We start from the raw sequence: 26,293 nt of genomic DNA, 5'->3' as shown, positions 1-26,293 counted from the left end.
TCCCCCACTATTATGGTGTTACTGTTGATTTCCTCTTTTACAGCTGTTAGCAGTTGCCTTATGTATTGAGGTGCTCCTATGTTGGGTGCATATATATTTATAATTGTTATATCTTCTTCTTGGATTGATCCCTTGATCATTAGGTAGTGTCCTTCCTTGTCTCTTGTAACATTCTTTATTTTAAAGTCTATTTTATCTGATATGAGTACTGCTACTCCAGCTTTCTTTTGATTTCCATTTGCATGGAATATCTTTTTCCATCCCCTCACTTTCAGTCTGTATGTGTCCCTAGGTCTGAAGTGGGTCTCCTGTAGACAGCATATAGATGGGTCTTGTTCTTGTATCCATTCAGCAAGCCTGTGTCTTTTGGTTGGAGTATTTAATCCATTCATGTTTCAGGTAATTATTGATATGTATGTTCCTATGACCATTTTCTTAATTGTTTTGGGTTTGTTTTTGTAGGTCCTTTTCTTCTCTTGTGTTTCCCACTTAGAGAAGTTCCTTTAGCATCTGTTGTAGAGCTGGTTTGGTGGTGCTGAATTCTCTTAGCTTTTGCTTGTCTGTAAAGCTTTTTTTAAAAAAATTAATTAATTAATTAATTATTTTTTTTGCTGTGTTGGGTCTTCATTTCTGTGCGAGGGCTTTCTCCAGTTGCAGCGAGCGGGGGCCACTCTTCATCGCGTTGCGCAGGCCTCTCACTGTCGCGGCCTCTCGTTGCGGAGAACGGCTCCAGACGCACAGGCTCAGTAGTTGTGGCTCACGGGCCTAGTTGCTCCGCAGCATGTGGGATCCTCCCAGACCAGGGCTCGAACCCGTGTCCCTTGCATTGGCAGGCAGACTCTCACCACTGCGCCACCAGGGAAGCCCTGTAAAGCTTTTGATTTCTCCATCGAATCTGAATGAGATCCTTGCCGGGTAATCTCCGTTGTAGGTCCTTCCCTTTCATCACTTTAAGTATATCATGCCACTCCCTTCTGGCTTGTAGAGTTTCTGCTGAGAAATCAGCTGTTAACCTTATGGGAGTTCCCTTGTATGTTATTTGTCGTTTTCCCCTTGCTGCTTTCAATAATTTTTCTTTGTCTTTAATTTTTGCCAATTTGATTACTGTGTGTCTCGGTGTGTTTCTCCTTGGGTTTATCCTGTATGGGACTCTCTGCGCTTCCTGGACTTGGGTGGCTATTTCCTTTCCCATGTTAGGGAAGTTTTCGACTATAATCTCCTCCAATATTTTCTCTGGTCCCTTCTCTCTCTCTTCTCTTTCTGGGACCCCTATAATGCGAATGTGTTTGCGTTTAATGTTGTCCCAGAGGTCTCTTAGGCTGTCTTCATTGCTTTTCATTCTTTTTTCTTTATTCTGTTCCGCAGCAGTGAATTCCACCATTCTGTCTTCCAGGTCACTTATCCGTTCTTCTGCCTCAGTTATTCTGCTATTGATTCCTTCTAGTGTAGTTTTCGTTTCAGTTATTGTATTGCTCATCTCTGTTTGTTTGTTCTTTAATTCTTCTAGATCTTTGTTAAACATTTCTTGCATCTTCTCGATCTTTGCCTCCATTGTTTTTCTGAGGTACTGGATCATCTTCACTAGCATTATTCTGAATTCTTTTTCTGGAAGGTTGCCTATCTCCACTTCATTTAGTTGTTTTTCTGGTGTTTTATCTTGTTCCTTCATCTGGTACATAGCCCTCTGCCTTTTCATCTTGTCTTCCTGTGAATGTGGTTTTTGTTCCACAGGCTGCAGGATTGTAGTTCTTCTTGTTTCTGCTGTCTGCCCTCTGGTGGATGAGGCTATCTAAGAGGCTTGTGCAGGTTTCCTGATGGGAGGGACTGGTGGTGGGTAGAGCTGACTGTTGCTCTGGTGGGCAGAGCTCAGTAAAACTTTAATCCGCTTGACTGCTGATGGGTGGGGCTGGGTTCCCTCCCTGTTAGTTGTTTGGCCTGAGGCAACCCAACACTGGAGCCTACCTGGCTCTTTGGTGGGGCTAATGGTGGACTCTGGGAGGGCTCACGCCAAGGGGTACTTCCCAGAACTTCTGCTGCCAGTGTCCTTGTCCCCACGGTGAGCCACAGCCACACCCCGCCTCTGCAGGAGACCCTCCAACACTAGCAGGTAGGCCTGGTTCAGTCTCCCCTGGGGTCACTGCTCCTTCCCCTGGGTCCGATGTGCACACTACTTTGTGTGTGCCCTCCAAGAGTGGAGTCTCTGTTTCCCCAAGTCCTGTCGAAGTCCTGCAATCAAATCCCACTAGGCTTCAAAGTCTGATTCTCTAGGAATTCCTCCTCTTGTTGCCTGACCCCCAGGTTGGGAAGCCTGACGTGGGGCTCAGAACCTTCACTCCAGTGGGTGGACTTCTGTGGTATAAGTGTTCTCCAGTCTGTGAGTCACCCACCCAGCAGTTATGGGATTTGATTTTATTTTGATTGCGCCCCTCCTACCGTCTCATTGTGGCTTCTCCTTTGTCTTTGGATGTGGGGTATCTTTTTTGGTGAGTTCCAGTGTCTTCCTGTTGATGACTGTCCAGCAGCTACTTGTGATTCTGGTGTTCTCACAAGAGGGAGTGAGAGCATGTCCTTCTACTCCACCATCCTGGTTCCTGTATTCGCCTCCATATTTAAAAGAGCCCTTTCCTCCCTCCTCTCTGTCCTTTACTGTGCTTTATTGTCTTCATAGCATTTATAACTATTTATCAAGTGTTTACTGTCTCGATGAATGGATAAAGAAGAGGTGGTAAATATACAATGGAATATTACTCAGCCATAAAAAGGAACGAAACTGGATCATTTGTAGAGACGTGGAGGATCTAGAGACTGTCATACAGAGTGAAGTAAGTCAGAAAGAGAAAAACAAATATCGTATGTTAACGCACATGTGTGGAACCTAGAAAAATGGTACAGATGAACCAGTTTGCAGGGCAGAAGTAGAGACAAAGATGTAGAGAACAAATGTATGGACACCGAGGGGGGAAAGTGGTGAGGTGGGGGTGGTGGTGTGATGAATTGGGAGATTGGGATTGACATGTATACACTGATGTGTATAAAACTGATGACTAATAAGAACATGCTGTATAAAAAATAAATAAAATAAAATTCAAAAAAAAAATGTTTACTGTCTCTAGTTACAAGCTCCACAGGTTGGGGGAGGGGGAAAGATTTTGTCTGTTTTGCTCATTGTCACATCCCAGCACCTACAATGGGGCCTACAGGTACTCAAATGTTTGTTGAAGGAATGCATGAAGAAATATTTGACTCCAAAGTCCATGCTTTCCATGATACGGCACTACTGCACTAGCACCTACATAGCTTAGCAGAGACTACTGTTGAAAGCTGACTCAGTGCAGGCCTCAGCTATGCATGTTCTCTGAGAAGATCTCTGCCAAAGGATCCATAAGATCTTTGTGTCATGACCACAGCTGGGCAAGTCCTGCAAAGATCCATCATCTAAGGGCTGCTATGAAAGGGGACAGGGGAGCCTGGAGGCCTATAAGAAAGTGCCAGACTCCTTCCCCTGAATCCAGTTATGTCCCGGGAATGAAGGTGGCAGCATCTGATCAAAGCACCAAGTTCTCAGAAGGGAACAGGAAACAATAAAGCAGGTTGTTTTTTCTTCATTTCTGTACCTGCTCCCTGATACAAACAAACAAATAAGGCCCTCGTGATGTTTTAAGGCCTTGCTTTACTGGCCTCACTGGAAATCAGTGACAGTGGTGCCTTGACAGCATTATTGTCAGGCAGCTGTTGACGAGGACAGAGAGGAAGGGCTGGGCCTCTTTGGCGGAGTGAAAAGTCAGAGCAGCACCACCTCTAACTATGGAACCTGGACAAATTACTTACACTCAGAACCTCGACGACATTAAGTGCGAAATGAGCACAACTCTCCCTATGTCCTTGATCACTGAGAGGACTTAACGAGGTGACAATTTGTTGCAAACGCCTAGCAGAACTTTGAACAAATGCTAGTTCCATTCCTTCTCTACTCTAAGTATAGAACATTCACTTGGCCACTCCAAATACACACATGAAAGACATGATACTTTTGTGAAACTGATTCAGTTAGATAAATACCTTCAGCTTCTTTAGTTCAAGTTGGTGATGTTGTAAAGAATGTTCACATTCATTCTTACTTTCTTTAAGGCCTGCATTTTCTTGCTCCAGCTCTCTCTGCAAATTGAGAAAAGTATGTATAAAAGAAAAGGTCTTTACCATATTTCCCCAGAGCACAGTCCTATCTCTTTGACATGGAACCTTTAAAAATGCCCCCCTTCCTTTTGTTGCCACTGCAGGGGTGGGAGATGAGAATGGGGATTGGGGTCAGGAAGGGAGAGTCACCTGACACACTCCTCACAAGAAGAACTAAGGCACTTGATTCTGAAGCCTATGGAGGGGGACCAGGGAAGGGAGAAGCCATTAACGATGAACAGTATACATTTTAGAAAGGCAGCGGGAAACAGCTGATGGGACTGGTCAGGAAGCACCAGGAAGTCCATGTGCAGCCCAAGGAAAAAGAAAACCCATTTGTTCAGGGTTTTTATAAAAAGCAGCCTTTTAACAACCAGTCTCATGAACAGGTGTTTTGTTGAAAGATAAAAACTGCTCCAAAAAGTGGTTCCCTACTTCAGCGGAGGGCTGGTCTTCTTCCCATCAAACAACTTGGCAGCCTAGCCACAGGTGAACGTGGTGCTCCCGTGCCCGGCCCCTCTCCTTTCCTCACTCACCACCTTCCGCTCCGCGGCCACATGGTCGGCCGCCCGAGCTCTCTCCAGGGCAGAGAGCTGGGCCTCCAGCGTGTGGATCTGCTCTGTGCACTGCTGCTCCAGAGCGAGGACCTGCTGCTGCGCACAGCTGCTCTCCTTGTTTGCGGAGGCCTGAGGGGGTAGCAGAGGACAGTTATTCGTGGTGACAACGGGGGCTTTATTCTGTCCCTCAGTGACCCAAAGATGAGTGTCCAATAGAAACAACTCTCTTTCCTGACCTCCAGCCTGGGTGCCGCTGAGGTCCCCTGGCCTGCTCAGGAGCTGGAATCTGGGATTGGTCTTGGTGCTTGGGGGACAGCTCTGGGCACCAGCCAGTCCTAAGACACAGCCCTCCTTCACTCTACTCAGTGCTGCCCTCTATGGCTGAGGCTTTTCCCTGGGGAGGCACATAACACAGTGATGAAGAACAAGGGCTTTGACCTAGGAAGCATGTGGGTTCAGCCATTTACTAGGTGGGAGACCTTGGGCTAGTGATCTGGTCGCCTTTCTGAGCCTGCTTCCTCTGGAGAAAAGGGATAACAGTACAGGCTCTTAGGTCTGTTGCAAGGACTAAATGAAAATACATGCAGAGTACTTAGCAGACACGGCAAACAGGCAACAAATGCCGTTTTTATTTCTCTAGTTTCAAGCTCAATACCTGACCTGGCGCTGTGACTACCGGCCAAGCCCTTGCCATCTTCTCCCCAGAGCCTGGAGCTGTTCTCCACAGCCCCGGCTGCAAGGTGAGGTTTGACCGCCAGTGGAGACACCACCTCTAACAGTCCCAGAACTAGGCTGGGCCGTCTAGCCCGTCACTATCTCTCTGGGTAACTCAGACCCTCTAGCAGGTCCCGACTCCCTCTACCTGCGCTGCCTATTGCCCACAACTGTATCTAAGGTCAGGTCCAGATACCATTCCAGAATTTGGGAGTGAGTTTGCGGACCTACAAAGGAATAAAGGGAAAAAGCATCAAGGGCCTAGAACACAGCAGTCACAATACCCACTTACAAGCTCCTGAATCTGAGCTTCCTGAGCTGTCACAACGTCACTGCTCTGTTTTAGCTTCTCCTCAGATGCCTGCAGGCTCTGCTCTAGTTCTTTCACCTGAGGGGGGAAAGAGAAGCACCCTTTCGTTCAAAAGAAGCTGAGTAGCAACAAAATGGCTTTTAAAATCAAATCTATTTAAATCATAAAACAGGTTCATTAAAGAAAAATTTTTACTTACAAAAAAAGAAAGGTGCTCATAAGCCTACCATTATAAAACACTATCATTCTAATATAGTTTCTTACAGGCTATTTTTATGACTTTTCTTTCTTTTATTACAACTTCGTATACAATTCTAGTAAAACTTTGTATTTTTCCTCCTTGCTCAAATTTCCTTCTGTTTCCATGCAGTCTTCAGACCTTAGATTATTTCCTTAAAAGGATGTTTCATAATTTCCTGAACCGCTGCCTACTGTTTTCCATTTTGCACATAAAATAATGCAGCAGTTGACATCTTCATGCAAAAATTGTTGATCGGGTTTGAATCACTTGATTAGGACAGATTCCCAGAAGTGGGATTACTGCTCATGATACAAACTTGGGTTTCCCTCATCCCACAATTACTGATCCAGTCTGACTGTGTGCTTGGCACTGCACTAGGACACGAGGCCAGCACAGTGGACAGGATGACACACTGCCTAGCACTGAGCTGCACATGGCTCTTCAATATGGCCTTTTCATCTGACTCAAGCTAACTTTGCCAATTTCTCTTTTAAAGTCTTCTTGTTTGCTGAATAAGGTTTGCCCTGGGGGAACTTTATTATTAAAACATAAGCTCATGGAAGGTTGCAGCTTTGTCAAGGAGAGGTAGGTACCAAATGAGAAAAAGAGTATTTTTAGGTCTCATGGTTCCTCATGTATGTTCATATGTAAGTTTTGACTGAAATAACCCCATGAGAACAGTGTGAGTACTTCCACAGAGAAGAATAGTAATGTTACTTGCTCATGATCACAAATTTTATTAGTGGTAGGGCCACGACTGAAACCTAGCTTTTATTTATTTATTTATTTATTTTTTAAATAGGTCTTTATTGGAGTATACTTGCTTCACAATACTGTGTTAGTTTCTGTTGTACACCAAAGTGGATCAGCCATATGCATACACATGTCCCCATATCCCCTCTCTCTTGAGCTTCCCTTCCATCCTCCCTATCCCATCCCTCTAGGTCACCGCAAAGCACCAAGCTGATCTCCCTGTGCTATGGCTGCTGCTTCCCACTAGCTAACTGCTTTATATTCAGTAGTGTATATTTGCCGATGCTACTCTCACTTTGCCCCATCTTCCCCCTCCCACCCCATGTCCTCAAGTCCATTCTCTATGTTTACATCTTTATTCCTGCCCTGCAACGAGGTTCATCAGTACCTTTTTTTTTTAGATTCCATATATATGCGATAGCATACGGCATTTGTTTTTCTCTTTCTGACTTACTTCACTCTGTATGACAGACTCTAGGTCCATCCACCTCACTACAAATAACTCAATTTCTTTTCTTTTTATGGCTAATATTCCATTGTATGTATGTGCCACGTCTTCTTTATCCATTTATCTGTCGATGGACATTTAGGTTGGTTCCATGTCCTGGCTATTGTAAATAGTGCTGCAATGAACACTGTGGTACAAGTCTCTTTTTGAATTAGTTTTCTCAGGGTATACGCCTAGTAGTGGGATTGCTGGGTCATATGGTAGTTCTATTTTTAGTTTTTTAAGGAACCTCCATACTGTTCTCCATAGTGGCTGTATCAATTTATATTCCCACCAACAGTGCAGGAGGGTTCCCTTTTCTCCACACCCTCTCCAGCATTTACTGTTTCTAGATTTTTTGATAATGGCCACTCTGACCGGCATGAGGTGATACCTCATTGTAGTTTTGATTTGCATTTCTCTAATAATTAGTGATGTTGAGCGTCTTTTCATAGGCCTCTTGGCCATCTGTATGTCTTCCTTGGTGAAATGTCTATTTAGGTCTTCCGCCCATTTTTTAATTGGATTGTTTGTTTTTTTGATATTGAGTTCCACGAGTTGTTTGTATATTTTGGAGATTAATCTTTTGTCTGTTGTTTCATTTGCAAATATTTTCTCCCATTCTGAGGGTTGTCTTTTTGTCTTGTTTATGGTGAAACCTAGCTTTTTGAACTCCTGGGTTCAGTAAATATCTATGCAAGTCCCAGTTTGCAGGCAGAACTCAAGAAAGATTCAGATCCTCAAAAGGTTATGCACAGAGTTATTATATGACCCAGCAACTCTAATCCTAGGAATACACCCAAGAGAAATGAAAGTATAAGCCCACACAAAAACCTTGTTCATACATTAATGTTCGCTGTAGCATTATTCACAACTACCACAAGGTGGAAACAACCCAAATGTCCATGGACAAATGAATGGATAAACAAAATGTGATATATGTACAATGGAATAAAAGTCTTAAAAAGGCTTATTCAGCCTTAAAAAGGAGTGAAATTCTGAAACATGCTATAATGTGAATGAACCTTGAAGACATTATGCCAAGTGAAATAAGCCAGACACAAAAAGACAAATACCATATGATTCCACTAATATGAGGTACCTAGATCATCAAATTCATAAAAACAGAAAGTAGAATGGTGGTTGCCAGGGGCTGGGGAGAGGAGAGAATGGGGAGCTATTGTTTTAATTGGCACAGAGTTTCTGTTTGAGAAGATGAAAAAGTTCTAGAAATGGATGGTGGTGATGGTTGCATAACAACGTGAATGTACTTTATGCCAGTGTACACCTAGAAATGGTTGAAATGGTAAATTTTATGTTATGTGTATTTTACCACAATAAAAAAATGGATATTCAGAAACAGAACTGAATTATAATAAAACAAAGCTGTATTTAGAGAAAAATATAGCTTTATATATATTTATCAAGAAACAAGAAACATTTAAAAAATAAGCTAAGCATTTGCTATGGTCTGAATATTTGTGTCCCTCCAAAATTCATATATTGAAATCCTAATATCTGACATGATGGTGTTAGGATGTGAGGTGTCTGGGAGGTACTTAGGTTATGAGGGTGGAGCCATCATGAATGGGATTAGTGTTCTTATAAGAGGCCCCACAGAGATCCCTTGCCACTTCTACCACTTCACACTCATTAAACTGGCAAGAAGGCTGAGAAATGCCAATGCTAGAAAAGACAGAGATGCAGCGATAGGAACTCTCATGCATGCTGGGAGAGCAGAGCCAGGTGCAGGCCTTCTGGGAACATTCCTGTCCTACTGAGTCACATTAAGTCATACGCACTTGCTATCCTCCTTAAGGCAAAAGGGACAAGGATGTTCACCGCAGTGTAATTTGTGGTGACAGAACGAAGGCCATCTGGATATCTAGCATCTAGTAGATAACTATGAAGTACAGTAGGTAAGAACAACGACGTGGACACAGACAGAAGATGGAGCAGTTGAAAGTAACGAAGACACATGTACAGCTGTATCATTTACTTAAATCAACACACAGACACACAAAACAATGCCACCAGTTTTAAGGTTATCCAACAATAAAAGGGTCTCTATTAATCACATTAGAGTGGTTTCCTATGGGAGGGAGGGGAATGGGGATAAAGGGAATAAACAGAGAAGAGAACAACTTTCTGTGGAACAATGATGGTAATGGGCAAGAATGAAGAAAACGACTACCTCAGTTCTCTACAAGTAAGATCCGAAAGAGAGTCCCTTCGGAAGAAAACCTCTGACCCAAGGGGATTCTCAGCCACAACCACGTCATTCAACCAGGGCACCACCCAGACACAGGAACCACTGGGAGTAAGGTCAGTACCCGAGTCTCCAGGCTGTCAATGGCATTGGCCTGGCTGCTTCTGGCTGCCAAGAGCTGCTGTCTGGTATCCTCCAAATTCTGCTCAGCAAGTGTCTTCTGTAAGTTGAAAGAAGAGTAAAAGAAAATAGTCATTTCTCCATTGAATAAATATTTACTGACATCTACACTATACTACGATTTGTGCAAGGCACGAGGGACACAAGTACGCACCAAAAAACCCAAAACAGTTAACAGAGATAAAATTCACATATCATAAAGTATACATATAAAGTATACATATAAAAAAAAAAAAAGTATACATAAAGTATACATAAAGTATAAATTTGACAGCTTTTTGACCTTGAGGCTGGGGCAAAGACTAACCAAAAAAGTATATAATAGAGTGTAATGCTGTCCCCAAAGGAGCAGCACAGAGCAGGAGATCCTCACTGCCTCAGGAAACTAGGAGGCTTCATTCTTCACAGGTGGCCAGGGCCAGAGGGGGCACCCAGGCAGAGGGATGACACTAGAGGTATGAAACAGCTGTGGGCATCTGGGGAGCTACAGCTTGCCAAAAGTCAAGGTGATGATGGGTTCAGGTCATAAAACAAGACTAGAAAGTTAGGCAAAGGGCCAGATTATGAGAAAAGCTTTTTATGCTGCAGAAGGAAGTTTGAACTTAATTCTGTAGGAAATATTTTTCAAAGTGGAGTCATCCAAACACTTGCATTAGACTCACCTGGGTGGGTGGAGGGGTTTTTAAGTTTGAGGCCTCATTCCAGGCCTACTAAAATCAGAATTTCTGAGGGTAGGGCAAGACATACATACATATATATATATATATATATATACACACACATATACACACACACACACACATATACATACACACACACGCATACATACATACATATATATATATACATATATATATACACACACATATATATATATGTGTGTGTATATATATGTATATATTTCTTTTTTTTCCCCCAAATTTTTGGCTTGCAGGATCTTAGTTTCCTGACCAGGGATTGAACCTGGGCCACTGCAGTAAAAGTGCCAAGTCCTAACCACTGGACTGCCAGGGAATTCCCTAGAAATGTATACTTCAAACAAACTCGCCAAGAAACTCCTATGCACACTAAACTTTATAACAATGATGATGGCACAATAATGATTATAATATTAATAGTTGAAATATATTGAGACCCCATGATGTTCTAATTCTAATCACTTCCCAATAACAATTCTATGTGTTTGATACAATTTTAACCCTATTTTACAGAGGGGGAAGAAAACACAAAAAGATTAAGTTACTTGCTCTGAGTCAAAAATTAGTAAGTAGAAGAGGTAAAGTGCAAACCTAGGGAGCCTGGTTCTAGAAATCAATCTATACCTTAGAAACCACATTATACTCACTGTAGACTGCAGGGGAATTGTGGAAGCTCTTTAAGGGAGTGATATAGTCAGAAATGTTGTTTGGAAAGATCAGTTTAGCGGTGACGTGGAAGACTGTGTCAGAGGGTGCCGGAGGAGAGACCGACGTTGTGCAGGCTAGTCTGGAGACTTCTAACACAGACTAGGCCAGAGTGGCTGGAAACCTGAAGTACAGCAGTGGCAGTGGAGATGGACACATTCAGTTGAAACTGACTGAAGACAGAAAGTGAGGGGCTAATCTAGGCCCAAGGCTTGGGTTTTGTCACCTGTGTCATGTAGGAGAGAGCAGAATGTGGGCAGACAACAAGCAAGTTCACCTACACCACTGGGCTAGAGGCCAGTTGGCTCAACTGCCTCCTTCGGCTAAGGAGAGTCCACTTGCTGCCCAAAGCAATTCTTGCCCACGCCAAAGGCAGATGGTAACTACTTTCCTTGGCCAATGTAAAGTACAAAGGGTAGGGTAGGGAAGGAAAGCAGGGCAGTAAGACAACAACCCAAATGGTGTAAATCACTAGGTGGGGTTTATCGGTGATCAGGATGCCACTCCTTCACATGCATCTCTGAACAAAGCGCTCCCTTTCCTTCAGGAAAACGTCACACACAGGCAACATGATGCTGATTTTACCATAAGCAGAACAATCAAAAGTTGGAGGGAGTGATCTTTTCACCAAGCTCTTTGAAGACTCTCTGGCTCTGAAACTCTAGGATTTTATGAAATCTCCAGTGTTACCACTGCCCTCCCAACACTGGCCAGCCCAAAGAGAGCTAGTTACCTCTTTTAGTAGTTCCTGCACATGTTCTTCCCCTGATAAGTTCTGCTCCAGTCTCTTCTCCAAGGATGCAACCTTCTCCTGCAAATGTGTGATGAGTTTTTCTTTCTCTTGAGTTTCAGCAGTGGCCTGCAGGTGAAAGCAGAGATTACATTACACTGTCTCTCTCCCTCCCTTCCTGTATCCTCTAGAACCACCATGTTTCTCTGAAATTCTGTTTCCAACTGCATCCTAGAAGAACATACAGCCAGGAGATCTTCCCTGAAAATGGAACAGAGAACATATGAGATCAGAACCCAACACTACTCAGGTATCTGTTTCAGGCCTATTGCAGCAAGCAGCAAACGCTCCCAAATTTAAGCACCTGGCAATCCGGGAAGGAAGAATGCTATTACGTCTGTGGAATCTAGCCAGGACCCTGCGAAGATGTTCCTCCTCTCTAAAATATCCTGTGTTGTCATGATTTACTAGCTAAAGGAATGCTCCTCCTCCCACTCTCATCAAGCATAGGTTTAATCCTATTAATCCAGAGGCCAACAGGACCTACAACTTTACACCAGATGCCAAGAACCAGCAGAGATAATTCCACTGAAGAAGCTCCCAGCCAGCCCTACAATGACCTACAGAACAATACGCCTGGAAACGTGGGGCTGGATGAAGCAGTCATGATGCCAGTGTAGCTGCCTTAAGGCTGAAGACAGAACTGAAACAAACAATGATATTCACCCTGGCTCACAGGACAGGGAGCACCTCTGAATCACAGCAGCACCTTACACCATGGCCCCAGATCATCAGCTGTCCACTTATTTATTTCAGTCTATCTCTTTAGTAGTGATGGTAGTGGTGGCGGTGGTGGGTTGGGACTACATTTGTTCCTTTCACAACTGCCAATCTTCAAATGCTGCTCAACATCAAAGCTGAGGATCCAGAATGCTTTGAATATACAATTTCTTAGCTCACAGTGGTCCTTACATCCACTGAACACGCCCATTCTCCACTCCAAAATAAGGTCGCATGGCATCAACATTTCATTGTGAAGACTTGAACCTCCTCACATATACTGTGCTTCCTCAAATTCCCTCACCTTATGATCTGCTGCTCCATCTCAAGCCACAGACTTTCATGTTTAGCTTGCAACCCAGCCAGTTTTCTCCTCAGAGTAAGATGTAGCTACTTGGGCCTAAGATTTTGGGAAGAAGCACTTGCCATTCTGAATTCTCACAGGGGTGACAACATATATAGTGGAAGAGAAGTTTGAAGAATGGATTCAAGATCCCGTAATTCAGGCTTCCCTGGTGGTGCAATGGTTAAGAATCTGCCTGCCAACGCAGGGGACACGGGTTCGAGCCCTGGTCCGGGAAGATCCCACATGCCGCGGAGCAACTAAGCCCATGCGCCGCAACTACTGAGCCTGTGCTCTAGAGCCTGCGAGCCACAACTACTGAAGCCCGCACGCCTAGAGCCCATGCTCCACAACAAGAGAAGCCACCGCAATGAGAAGCCCGCTCACCACAACGAAGGGTAGCCCCCGCTCACTGCAACTAGAGGAAGCCCGCGCGCAGCAACGAAGACACAACACAGCCAAAAATAAAAAAAAATAAAAAAAAAAAAAGATCCCATAATTCAAAAACTTTTATCAAGCCTATACTCTGTGTGTTGTCTCTAGGGATATAATCAGCTATAGTTACTGACCCATAGAAGCATGGAGGCTGGTGGTAAAAAGAGATATATACACAGTTAATTATAAAACAATACAATCATGCTGTAACAGAGAGACATGCAAGGTGCTATGAGATATCAGAGGCAGAAGGGACTAACAGGGGCAATCAGATCTGGCCTCCTAAGCAGGCAAGTCCAGGTGGAAGGTGGGTGAGAGGAACAAGCTTTCTGGGTAAAAGGCAGCATGTGTAAAGGGGTAAACAGACAAGTTCAACATGACCAGGGGGCTGGGTGAAGAGGAAAGAAGAAGTGAAGACAACTGCCACATCTGTGGCTCAGATGCCTGGATGAATGGTAACATTATGCAAAGCAGAGAATACAGGAGGGAGAGGTAGTCTGATAGGAAAGAAAAAAGTTTTGGTCCGGCTGACCCACCTTTAATGGGTCTCTTACTAATAATGTTGATAACAGTGATAATTGCAATAGCATGGTGCAGGAGCAGCTACAGTTTGCAAAGCATGTGCAAGCACATCCTCTAGTCCTTACAACCACCCTTCACTGTGTCCATTTACAGGGAAACTGAAGCTTAGGGACTACTAGCCCAACAGCACACACCTTGGTGACAGAATAAGGATTCAAACCCAAGCCTTCTTGATCCAAAGCCTGTACTCCTTATATTACACATCAGTATGAACTTGAGAGATACAGGTGACCCTTTCCAGTAACAACCAAGAGAACAAACAAGTCTTATATAAGTCACCATGTTGGGCAGAGTCAGGGACAGAAAAAGAATCAGTTGCCAATTCCCATTTAGTTTTCTTGTGCACCATATCCCACATAGAGCAATTCCCCACACTCTGGCTGTTTTACTTCAAGCCCTCAGCACCTAATGTGCTACAGCTAACACCATACTTAATGGTGAGAAACTCAAAGATTTTCCCACTAAGATCAGGTACAAGGCAAGGATGTCTCCTCTCACCACTCCTTTTCAACATCATCTGGAAGTTCTTGCTAATGCAATAAGGCAAGAAAAGGAAATAAAAGGAATGGAAGGCTTCCCTGGTGGCACAGTGGTTAAGAATCCGCCTGCCAATGCAGGGGACATGGATTCGAGCCCTGGTCCGGGAAGATCCCACATGCCATGGAGCAACTGAGCCTGTGCACCACAACTACTGAGCCTGCGCTCTACAGCCCACGACCCACAACTACTGAGCTCGTGTGCCGCAACTACTGAAGCCCGCGCACCTAGAGCCCGTGTTCTGTAACAAGAGAAGCCACCGCAATGAGAAGCCTGCGCTCGCCACAACTAGAGAAAAACCCGCATGCAGCAACAAAGACCCAATGCAGCCAAAAAAAAAAAAATTTTATTAAAAAAAAGGAATGGCGATTGGGAAGGAAAACATAAAGCTGCCTTTGTTTGCAGATGATATAATCATCTTTGTAGGAAATCCAAATGAATCAACAAAAAAACTCCCCAGAACTAATAATTGATTATAGCAAGGTAGCAGGATACAAGGTTAATACACAGAAGTCAATTGTTTTCCTATATACCAACAATGAACATGTAAAATTTGAAATTAAAAACACAATACTATTTACAGTGAAACTCCGAAAATGAAACACTTAGGTATAAATCTAACAAAATATGTACAAGATATACATGAGGAAAAGTATAAAACTCTGATCAATGAAATTTTAAAAAATTAAATAAATGGTGTGATAGTCCATGTTCATGGATAGGAAAGACTCAATAAGGTCAAGAAATCGGTTCCTCCTAACTTGTTCTATAGATTCAATGCAATCCAAATCCAAATCCCAGCAAGTTATTTTATGGATATCAGCAAACTGATTCTAAAGTTTATATGGACAGGCAAAAGATCCAGAATGGCCAACGTAATACTAAAGGAGAACAAAGTCAGAGGACTGACACTACTTGACCCTACAACTTACTATAGCTACAGTAATTAGGACAGTGTGGTATTGACAAAAGAACAGACAATTAGATCAATGGAACTGAATACAGCACCTGGAGATAGACCCCCATAAATACAGTGAACTGATCTTTGACAAAGGAGCAAAGGCAATACAGTAGAGCAAAGATAGCTTCTTCAACAAATGGTGCTGAACAACTGGATATCCACATGTAAAAAAAAATGAATGTAGACACAGACCTTACAACTTTCATAAAAATTAACTCAAAATGGATCACAGACCTAAATGTAAAACTCACAAACTATGGACTCCTAGAAGATAACATAGGAGAAAACCTAGATGACCTCGGGTATGACAGTGACTTATTAACTACAACACCAAAGCCATGATCCACGAAAGAAATAATTGATAAGCTGGATTTCATCAAAATTAGAAACTTCTGCTCTGCAAAAGACAATGTCAAGAGAATGAGAAGACAAGCCACAGACTAGAAGAAATATTTGCAAAAGACACATTTGATAAAAGGCCTGTTACCTAAAATATTAAAAAAAACTCTTAAAACTCAACAATATAAAAAAAAATACCCTCAAGAACAAGAAAACAAACAGCCCAAGGCAAAGACAAAAAAGGTATAAGAATTGGAAAGAAACAAAACTGTCTTCATTTGCAGATGATATGATTGCTAGACTCTGAAGACTCATTGTTAAGCTTAATAAGAGTTAATAAGTTGTGCAAAAAATTTGATACACAAATATTTCTATATGTCAGCAACAAATACAAAAAATAATTTTTAAAATGTCACAATTTAGAATTGGTTTTAAAAAAATAAAGCAGCTCGGAATAAATTTAACAACAGTTAACAAACCTTTATGGAAGGGACTTCCCTGGTGGTGCAGTGGTTAAGAATCTGCCTGCCAATGCAGGAGACATGGGTTTCGAGCCCTGGTCCAGGAAGATCCCACATGCTGCGGAGCAACTAAGCCCGTGTGCCACTACTATTGAGCCTGCGCTCTAGAGCCTGCAAGCTACAACTACTGAGTCCGTGTGCCACAACTACTGAAGGCCGCGTGCCTGGAGCCCATGCTCCGCAACAAGAGAAGCCACCGCAATGAGAAGCCTGCAAACTGCAACCAAGAGTAGACCCCGCTCGCCACAACTAGAGAAAGCCCGCGCGCAGCAATGAAGACCCAATGCAGCCAAATAAATAAATAATAAATAAATAAACCTTTCTGGAAAAAATTATAGAACCTTATTGAGTCATTTTTAAAGAAACAGTAACACTGAATATCTAGAGAGACAGACACGGTGTTCTTGGATAAGAAAACTCACATGATAAAGTAATCAATGTTCTGCAAATGCATTTTCAGAGTCAATGCAATTCCAATCAATATCCCACCGGGTTTTTTTTTTTTTTTTTAAATCATCTATTTATTTGTTTATTTTGGGCTGTGCGCGGGCTTTCTCTAGTTGTGGCGAGCGGGGGCTACTCCTCGTTGCGGTGTGCGGGCTTCTCATTGCAGTGGCTTCTCTTGTTGTGGAGCACAGGCTCCAGGCACGCAGGCTTCAGTAGGTGTGGCTCGCAGGCTCTAGAGCGCAGGTTCAGTAGTTGTGGCGCACAGGGTTAGTTGCTCCATGGCATGTGGGATCTTCCCAGACCAGGGCTTGAACCCATGTCCCCTTCATCTTTTCCAATTTTTCCTGGAGACATCCGCAGCCTGGACAATATCAACAGACACTCTCTTCCCTCTGGCATCTGGTTTGGTTCAAGGTTGCATTTGGGCAGGTGACAGTGCTGGAGGCTGGGAAGTCCACGATCAAGGTGCCAGCATGGTCACCTCTGGTGAAGGCTCATTTCCTAGTTCATAGCTGGCACTTCTTTCTGTGTCCTCACCTGGCGGAGGGGCTAATGGTCTTTCTGGAGCCTCTCCACCAGGTTTTTTCAGGTGCCTGACAAGTTGTTCTGTGGAAGAGCAATAGGCCAACGATATTCAAAATACTCCTAAAAAAGAACTAGGTACGGAGACTTGTCTTGTCAGACACCAGGACTTATCCTAATACTGTAGTTAGTAAGGCAATGCTTAGTATTGTGCAAATACCACAGTTGCATACACCCCAAAGTCCAGGAGTGGTTCCATGTACAAATGGAAAACTGAATCATGATAAAGCTGGCATTGCAGATCAGTGAGAAGACAGATTTTTCAATAAATGGTACTAAAACAATTAAAAAAAAAATAAGACACAGATCCCTTTCTCACACCAAAATCACATTTCAGGTATGTTAAAGACTTGAAAATAAAGTCAAGACTCTAAAACTTTCAGATAATAATATAAGAGAATAACGTTATGATTCCAAGTGAGGAAAGGTTTTTTTAAAGAGACAAAAGTATAAACTTAAAGGAAAATAATAAATTCAACTATACTAAAATGAAGAGCATATGTTCAACAGAAGAAACCATAAAGAGTGTGAAGGCAAGCCCAAAACTGAGAGAACACATTTGCAACCCACATAACTGACCAAGGAGCATGGTAGCCAGGATATATATAAAGAACTCTGACAATTAGTGAGAAAAAGACAGAAAATGTAATAGAAAATGGGCCAAAGATTTGAACCAGCACTTCACAGAAGAGCACGAATGACTGATAAACATATGAAAATATGCTGAACTTCATTAATAATCTGGCAAAAGCAAATTAAAATCACGGTGAGAGGGAATTCCCTGGTGGTCCAGTGGTTAGGACTCTGCGCTTTCACTGCCGAGGACCCAGGTTCAATCACTGTTCGGGGAACTAAAATCCTGCCAGCCGTGCAGCACGGCCAAAAAACAACAACAACAAAAAAAAACCATGGTGAGAAAAGATTTCACATTCACCAGACTGGCAAAAATTAAAAGTCTGACAATATCTCACCTTGTCAAGGAAGCAGAGGAACCCAAATTCTTATACACTGCTGGTGAAAGTTTGTAAATTACTACAACTACTATGGAAAAACTGGGCATTACCTAGTAAAGTTGAAAAGTACAAATCTTTTGACCCAAACTTTTCACATCTCAAATATACCCTAAAGTTAACTCATTCACAGGCAGACAAAAGTTCACAGCAGCCTTGTTTGTAAAAGCAAAAACCAGAAACACCTTAATGCCCACTGTCAATAGAACGGATAAATGAATTCTAGTAACTTCATACTACACAGTTGAGAAAAGATTAAATTATAGCGGCATGTGTCCATATGAATGTGTCTCAGAATACAACCTTGAGCACAGAAAGCCAGCATTAGAAGAATACCCACAGCATTTCATTTATATAATGTTAACAAGCATGATAAATGAAAGAAGCTACTGTTTAGGGATAAAATTATAAAGCAAAGCTAGGAAGTGGAGTAATTTCTGGATAAGCTTACTTAAGAAGGTAAAAAGAATGTGATGGAAGAGTAAAGGGCACACCAGGAATCTCAAAGGTAAACATACTGTTCTTTTTCTTAATCTGGGGGGTAGTAGCTACACGGCGGTTCATTAGCTTGTTACACTGTTTACCTTACTTATGTTTCATAAATGTTATTTCATATCTCAATATTAACGAGGACAACAAAGAAACGGACTCTAAACTCATCATCTTTACGAGAAAACTGACCTTCCTTTAGTGCTATCTTAGCCTGATGACTGACAGCATCAGCCACTCAGGTGATTAAGCCAGAAACCCAGAAGTCACCCCGAACACCTCCTTTCCTCTTGCTCCTCTCCTGTATTTACCACATTACCAAGTGGGTCCGTCTCCTCACGATTTCTTAAATTTGTCTCCTCCCCCATCATTTCCACCCCGACTCTTGTCAGAGTCACCGTCTAATGCCTGCACAACTGCAAGAGCTTCCTAACTGGAAACCCTTTCAATGTTTCCTCTAACAGCCAGAGTAATCCTCTCCCTTACTCTGTGTTACCCTTCCAGCCTTCTTCCACTTCCTTGAAGGCGCTACTCCCTTTACTGCCTCAGTTTCTGGGTTTATTGTTCATACTATTTCCTATTTGAAATTCTCTGCCATCATTCCTACCCCCACAAGCTTCAGTAGTTCATCTCAGTTCAAGTGTTACTTCCTCAAGGAAAGTGTTCTATGACTCCAACGCTAGATCTGATTTGATGACCTCTTAAAGGATCTCACAGCATCCTGTAGTTTTCCTTCACAGCAACACATCATAGTTTATCATTATATATCTATGTGATTATTAATGTCTCACTTCCCCTCTAGACTAAATTCCACAAGGGCAAGGGTGATATCTGTTTTGCTCACCCTAGTATTTCTAACATCCAGCACAGAGCACAGAGCTTGACACATAATAAAACTCAAATTATATTTTTAGAATGAATGAGGGAACTCAGTGGGACCAGAGTCTGGAAAATTACCTTTTCCAATTATGAAATGGATGGATGGTTCTAATATCAAACGGTCCCATGAATCCCAAAGTTTTGTGTCTGTTGTTCTCTCCAACCACCCTCACAAAATGTATTCTATACCCTTCTGTCTTCTCTGCTTCCTGCTGTCCTACCCATCCTTGAAATTCCAGTTCCTCCAGGAACAGTTCCTTGACTCCTGCACTGGAAATGCACTCTCCCTATGGCATATCCTTTGCATTTGAAAAATCTATTTCACTTATTTGGGACTTACTGAGTTGTGAACTTTTTTCTTGTCAAACAGGAGGTTTGAGTTCTATCATGAAACAGTAGGCCTCTGAGACAAAACACTATAGGTGTCTAGATTTTCAGTTCACTGGGGGGAGGGACCTTCTATCACAGTCATTCATTTGTGTAAGATCTATTTACTGGGTGCTCCTTGTTGTGAGTCAACAAAGCCCCGTGGAACAAGCATGAGCTTTGGAGTAAGACTTGGGTTAGAATTCAGCTCTGTCACTTACCGTATAACTTTGAACAAGGTATATGACCTCTCTCGGCTTCTATTTAGGTATCTGTAAGTATGCTAATAGCTAGAAGGGGTATATAGACTTCTCTTTTACACAAATCTTACTGTACTGTAGTAATACTGTAAGTCTCTGGTGCACTTGAGATTAGTGGTTCTCAGGGGATGAGGGTAGGGTTTTTGGTACCACCTGTTAGGGGGTGTTTTGTCAATATGAGGAGAAGGGCTGGCCTGTCAATGCCTGAAGGATGCTGCTGGCATTCAGAACACAGGGGCCAGGAAAGCTAAATGTCCTGCAATGCATGGGACAATTATACAGTACAAATTGTTCTGCTCAAAATGGTAAGGAACACACCACTGAGAAACACTACAGTCAATAATGATATTATTATTGTTCACCCTTATATTCTCAGAATTTAGCACGGGCCTAGAGTAGAAGGGCAAAAAATGTATGTTAGCCAAACAAAAAAACAAACAGTTATGATATCATTTACGTGCGTTTGAACAAATTGGATTAGAGCCACGTATGTCAAAGGTACAAGCCTAGCCACGTCAACCAGCGCTGTTGTGTCTTGTGCTCAAGGTCCATGACAGAGTAGTTTACATGTTTGAGTAGATCACATGGTGTGCTTTGACAGTTCCTGTCCGGACAATACTGATCTCTTCTGTTAAGCAACCCTTGTTCAGCTACATGGCCCCTTCCATCTGGATGCAGCCTGGCTACACCAGGAACTAGGGCAATGTGGACTGCATGAGAAACAGAACTTTCACCAGCCACCCTGAGGCGAAAACTTCTGACAGATATAGTTTTTACCCCATTCATGAATCCTAGCAACTTGGGTCCACTCCTAGTCCTCTACTTACCTTTTGCAAATCAATGGAAAGTTGCTGAATGAAGGCCTGGAGTTCCTGTTCCTTCTGCTCCAGGGCTGTGATCTTATTTTCTGCACCTGTTTTTGAAGCCGTCACATGATCTCTTTATTGAAAGAAAGCAGACAATGAACAAATTTGGATATCCCACCTAAGACACATTCTTCTACAGGAAGAACACAGATGGTTCCTTACATGTCAGGGCTGCAAACATTAGCCTTGTGAAGATTATCAGTGGAAAAGACTCCTTCACTCTCTCTGAAGCAGAAGGCCCAAGAGAAAAATTCCACTCAGGTTTAGGCAAGAAATCCTGATCTACCTTTGGCTATTCAATAGCTTAGCAACTCTAGAACATACCAAATTGCTCGGCAGGGTTGGAGTGTCTGAGCCTAGGCAGGTGAAGGGGAATGAGGGTTTGGGGGAGGTAGGGGGGTCCTAAAGCCCTAGGCAGGTAAGGATAAGTCCAGAAGACTGCCAGAATTAAGATCAGAAAGTGCTACAGTGAGCAATGGGGAAAGACAGGTTGGCTGTAACCAGAGCTACACTAACACCACTACCCATGTGCCCCACAGACCAAGCAAGAACCTCTGCTCTTCCAGCGTTGAGTAGTTTCTCTGAAGTTCTTCTATCTTCTGGCTTAAGTCTGCTGACATCTGGTTGGAGATCATCAACTCCTCCTGGGTGCGACTAAGTTCTCTGGTATGTGCTTCCAATTCTTGCTCCATTTTCCCCAAACTTTCTTCTTTTTTTAAAAGCTGATACAAAGATAGAAAGTTTCACTGGACCACTACTAAGAAATACACTTGTAAAAAAATCTGGACAAGGACATCCCTGATGGTCCAGTGGTTAAGAATCCGCCTTCCAATGCAGGGGACGCGGTTCGATCCCTGGTCAGGGAAGATCCCACAGGCCACGGGGCAACTAAGCCCACATGCCCCAAGTACTGAGCCTGCGCGTCTCAACTAGAGAGCCCGCGTGCTGCAAACTATAGAGCCCATGCGCTCTGGAGCCTGCACGCCGCAACGACAGAGCCCACGTGCTCCGGAGCCCACGTGCCACAACTAGAGAGAAGCCCACATGTCACGATGAAGATCCCGCGTGCCGCAACTAAGACCCGACGCAGCCAAAAATAATAAAAATCAAATAAATAAATTAAAAATAAAATCTGGGACTTCCCTGGTGGTGCAGTGGTTAAGAATCCGCCTGCCAATGCAGGGGACAGGGGTTCGATCCCTGGTCTGGGAAGATCCCACGTGCTGCGGAGCAACTAAGCCCATGTGCCACAACTACTGAGCCTGCGCTCTAGAGCCCGCGAGCCACAACTACTGAAGCCCGCACGCCCAGAGCCTATGCTCTGCAACAAGAGAAGCCACCGCAATGAGAAGTCCGCGCACCACAACGAAGAGTAGCCCCCGCTCGCCGCAACTAGAGAAAGCCCGCGCACAGCAACGAAGACCCAATGCAGCCAAAAATAAATAAATTAATTAATAAATTAATTAATTACAAAAAATCTGGACCAATAAGGCAAGCTTTCATAACATTTTTGTGAGCCTAGAAGGGGTCTCATATGCCCAGTAGTTTAAAAAGAAAAAGGAAATACATTTCAAACAGAACTTTTCCACTTTAACAAACTGAAAAACATACAAATATGATTAATATCAAAGACAACTAAGGTATGCTTATCAGCAGTTAGAGAGTGATGACTAGCAAGATCAGCGTAACTAATCATCTATTCAGGATTTAGCTTCTAAAACAAAAATGCGTACCATGTGCTTTACTTTACTTAGTTCCTGCTGCTGGAACCCCTCTAATTCATCCATTTCATCTCTCCTTTGGAAAAGATTCAAACTCTGGTTCTTCATTTCCTGTAACTGAGCTGTCAGAAACCTTTTATCCTATGCAAAAGAAAATATCAGCTCAGGCAACTAGGACATTAGACATCCGTATTATATAAGCAGAATTCTTAATAAAGGAAAATCTGAAGACAATTTCTTGTCAGTAGCAATAATACATTCATAATGGGAAGCTTTACGGTAATTATTTACAAAATTATCTATAAATTCTTTAAGTTAGAAATAAATGTTTTAAATGATAGTTGTGAAAAGGGGAACAAGAGCAACAATTACTTAACACTTGATAAGTGCTTAAGTTTGATTAGCAATTCCAGATATCCATTTTACATGTCTATCTCAATGACATACTGAACTGGCTGAATAACATGAATAACTGGAACAAGACTGAATGCTCTTAAAAAATTAGATGCATTTAAGTAGAACTAATTTTGGTTAGTAAGTTCAGATAGCAAGTCAACAAAAATTAGACATGACTGGTGTCAGGAGGTTACAGTTTACTAAATAATAGCTTCCCGAGATGGAGTCTCTTCAGGACAAACCCTGTTGTCACAGTTTCCAATTCTTGATTAAAAAGAAATTAAAACGGGGGGGAGGGGTGGTGGGACTGGGAGATTGGGATTGACATATATACACTAATATGTATAAAATGGATAACTAATAAGGACCTGCTGTATAAAAAATAAATTTAAAAAAATTTTTAAAAAAAAGAACTTGCTGTATAAAAAAATTAAATTAAATTAAAAAAAAAAAGAAATTGAACAGTCTAAAAATAACACTTCCAAAAATCACAGTGGCTTAAAAGACCTACATAGATGCCTCATTACTCTTTCCTGGTCTAAAATATTTCCCAACCCCTCCTGCGGTAGGGCAGGGGGATGGAGAGAAAAGCTCTTAGTGAACTGAAGTAGATTTTATTTAGTTCAGTCCTATATGGATTCCCCCTTTACCGTAATTTTAAAAGATGAAAAAGTAGTCCAATGAGAATTCAACTGCTACAATCTTAAGAGTTTCTTTCAAGACAAGAAAACTTTAACCTAACCCATACCTTCATATTTAAGAAGACCATAATTAACACCATGTTTAGATATATTTTTTTTAAGCACAACTTTCTTCGGGACATAGCTTGACTTTTCTGTAATTCTTTCCTACATAAATACGTTAAGGCATTCTGATAGCTTGGGTAATCAGATTTCTACAGAACACACAAAGAAAATCGCTGGTTTAACTTGGTGTTTCATCCCAAGAATGGGGCAATAATAAAACTCATCTGTTTAATAAAATTAACAGTAAATATATTTTGCAACTGAATATATCAATCTAAGAAATAATTTTCTGGACTTCCCTGGAGGTCCAGCGGTTAGGACTCTGTGCTCCCAATGCAGGGGGCACGGGTTCGATCCCTGGTTGGGGAACTAAGATCCTGCATGCCACATGGTGCGGCAAAAAAAAGAAAAAGAAAAAGAAAAGAAATAATTTTCTACCATAAAGAGTAACTTAGGAGTACTCAATGAAAACAAGGAATGAATTAGGAAGCAGCACATAATGTGGGCTGAGCAAATTGACTATTGATTATTTTAAATTAAAATGTGTTTCTAATTGTAGGTGTGAAATTTCATCTTCCTGTTCATGTCTGGGAGCCAGGAATACATTACATAAGGCACCTACACAGTGTTACACAAGCTGTGGTGCTGGAATAATCAATTCTCCTCATCCGTGTCTAGCTAAGAGGTTCTCTTATCTACTCAATGCTGAGCCTTCAGAAATGCCCTCCTTCCCCACTGCATCCTCAAAAAGTATTCCTAATGTTACCATTGTGTCAATCAGAGCCCCAGCAGGAAACGGACTCAAAGTAGATATTCTGCAGACAGTCTGATAAAGGGACTTTTCAAAGCTGTGGGTGGGGTAAGAAAACCCAAAAGAGATGATGTGCTAGTAACAGTTGGGCATAAAGGGGCAAAGGGATAAATAGGTTATAAGAAACATAGAAAGAGAAACTCTATCAGAGCGTGAACCAAAGGTCCAGCTGAAGCTGTGACCTTTGGCCATGGGATGCAACCAAACTGAAGGGATCTCACGTGGAGATGGCTGGGGGAATAAACTTCCCAACCACACTCTTCCACACATAGTTCTTCTTGTGTTCCCCACTGGCATACTTAATTAGAAGCCAGAGGGCAATGGAGCCCTGCTGATGCATTCCCTATCAGTCTTCAGATACACAGAGAAAGGTAGGAGAGGGGGTGGAGAGTGTATCTGGAGGGGCAAACAAAAGATATCCAGTACACCCCCCAAGAAAAAGGAAGACATGAGCTTTCTAAGTCAGTGTCTAATCACCCAGTGCCCTGCTTCCAAGAGGTGGTATAGCCATCAGTGTACTAGGTACTGGAGAAAGCATTTTCCAAGCCCCAGAGAAGAGGCCAACATTCACAATGAGATAGAAACAAAGATGAACTAACCTTTTCAAGCTGATCCATTTTTTCTGACCATTCCTAAAACAAAACAATAAAAAAGTACAGTTTCCAGGGAAGAGTATCAATAATATCAAGATCTTAAGAAAACAAAATAACCCTCTCCACCCAAAGCAACCAATCAACCAAACAAAACAGCAAATATAAAGAAAGCCAAGAGTCCTAAAAGGAAAGGAAAATGAACTTTATATAAAATTCTAAAGCACATATATAAGCCTGCAAATTTTTACTAAGCAGAGCACCCAAACAAGGCTGTATCTGATGTTCTGATGCAGCTTTCAGCTTATTCTTGAGTGTTTTTTATGAGTACTATTATTATTTCTTGGGAGTGGGTAGCTGGGACCAGCTGTGTTGGTAATTCCACAACTGCTATATAAAAATTAATTTACTGAAAAACTGGCGGGGGGCAGGGGTTGTCTTCAGCAGCCCCCGATCATTATTTTCCTTCTCATTTTCACTTTACCAATATCTTTTACGCCATCTGATAAAAGTTAAAGGAGAAGGGATTATGCCCCTTATTCACCAATCACAGAAGAGGGGAAAAATAACCACTGGCACAAAAGGCTATATCCCAGCTGCCTACAGTCAGAGTCCACCGATTTTAGATTCTCTCTTCATTTATATACATTCATATCTCAGTTATTCACTAATTATTGGCGAATGATGTTTTTTTTCTGGCTAGTAAATGTCTGACATGACTAATACACACTGTAAAACAAGTCAACCAACCACCCCACCTACTGCAGATGAAATAATGTATTTTCTTAAAATGAAATGTAATATAATAAATTGACCCTGTCTTAATAAATCAGAATTATCATTACAGTATTTTGATGCTTATCTTAAATTTAAAA

The 26,293-nt window shown here is 42.2% G+C and overlaps 1 protein-coding gene across 3 annotated transcripts in view; it reads right to left on the bottom strand.

Annotated features, from left to right (window-relative positions):
- Positions 1–26,293, bottom strand: part of GOLGA1 (golgin A1) — a 52,780-nt gene that overhangs the window by 15,889 nt on the left and 10,598 nt on the right. For all 3 annotated transcript variants that reach the window (XM_061199941.1, XM_061199943.1, XM_061199942.1), the window contains exons 7-15: positions 25,428–25,460; positions 22,888–23,016; positions 21,707–21,876; positions 21,116–21,227; positions 11,761–11,886; positions 9,569–9,664; positions 5,737–5,832; positions 4,710–4,859; positions 4,060–4,155 (exon numbers count right to left, since the gene is read on the bottom strand). In XM_061199941.1, coding sequence (XP_061055924.1) covers positions 4,060–4,155; positions 4,710–4,859; positions 5,737–5,832; positions 9,569–9,664; positions 11,761–11,886; positions 21,116–21,227; positions 21,707–21,876; positions 22,888–23,016; positions 25,428–25,460 — 1,008 coding nt within the window. The remainder of the gene's footprint in view (positions 1–4,059; positions 4,156–4,709; positions 4,860–5,736; positions 5,833–9,568; positions 9,665–11,760; positions 11,887–21,115; positions 21,228–21,706; positions 21,877–22,887; positions 23,017–25,427; positions 25,461–26,293) is intronic.

This window comes from Eubalaena glacialis, chromosome 9, assembly GCF_028564815.1.
Source record: "Eubalaena glacialis isolate mEubGla1 chromosome 9, mEubGla1.1.hap2.+ XY, whole genome shotgun sequence".
Lineage (NCBI taxonomy): Eukaryota > Metazoa > Chordata > Mammalia > Artiodactyla > Balaenidae > Eubalaena > Eubalaena glacialis.
Note: the sequence above shows the minus strand (reverse complement) of the source record. Positions and strands in the feature narration are given on the sequence as shown.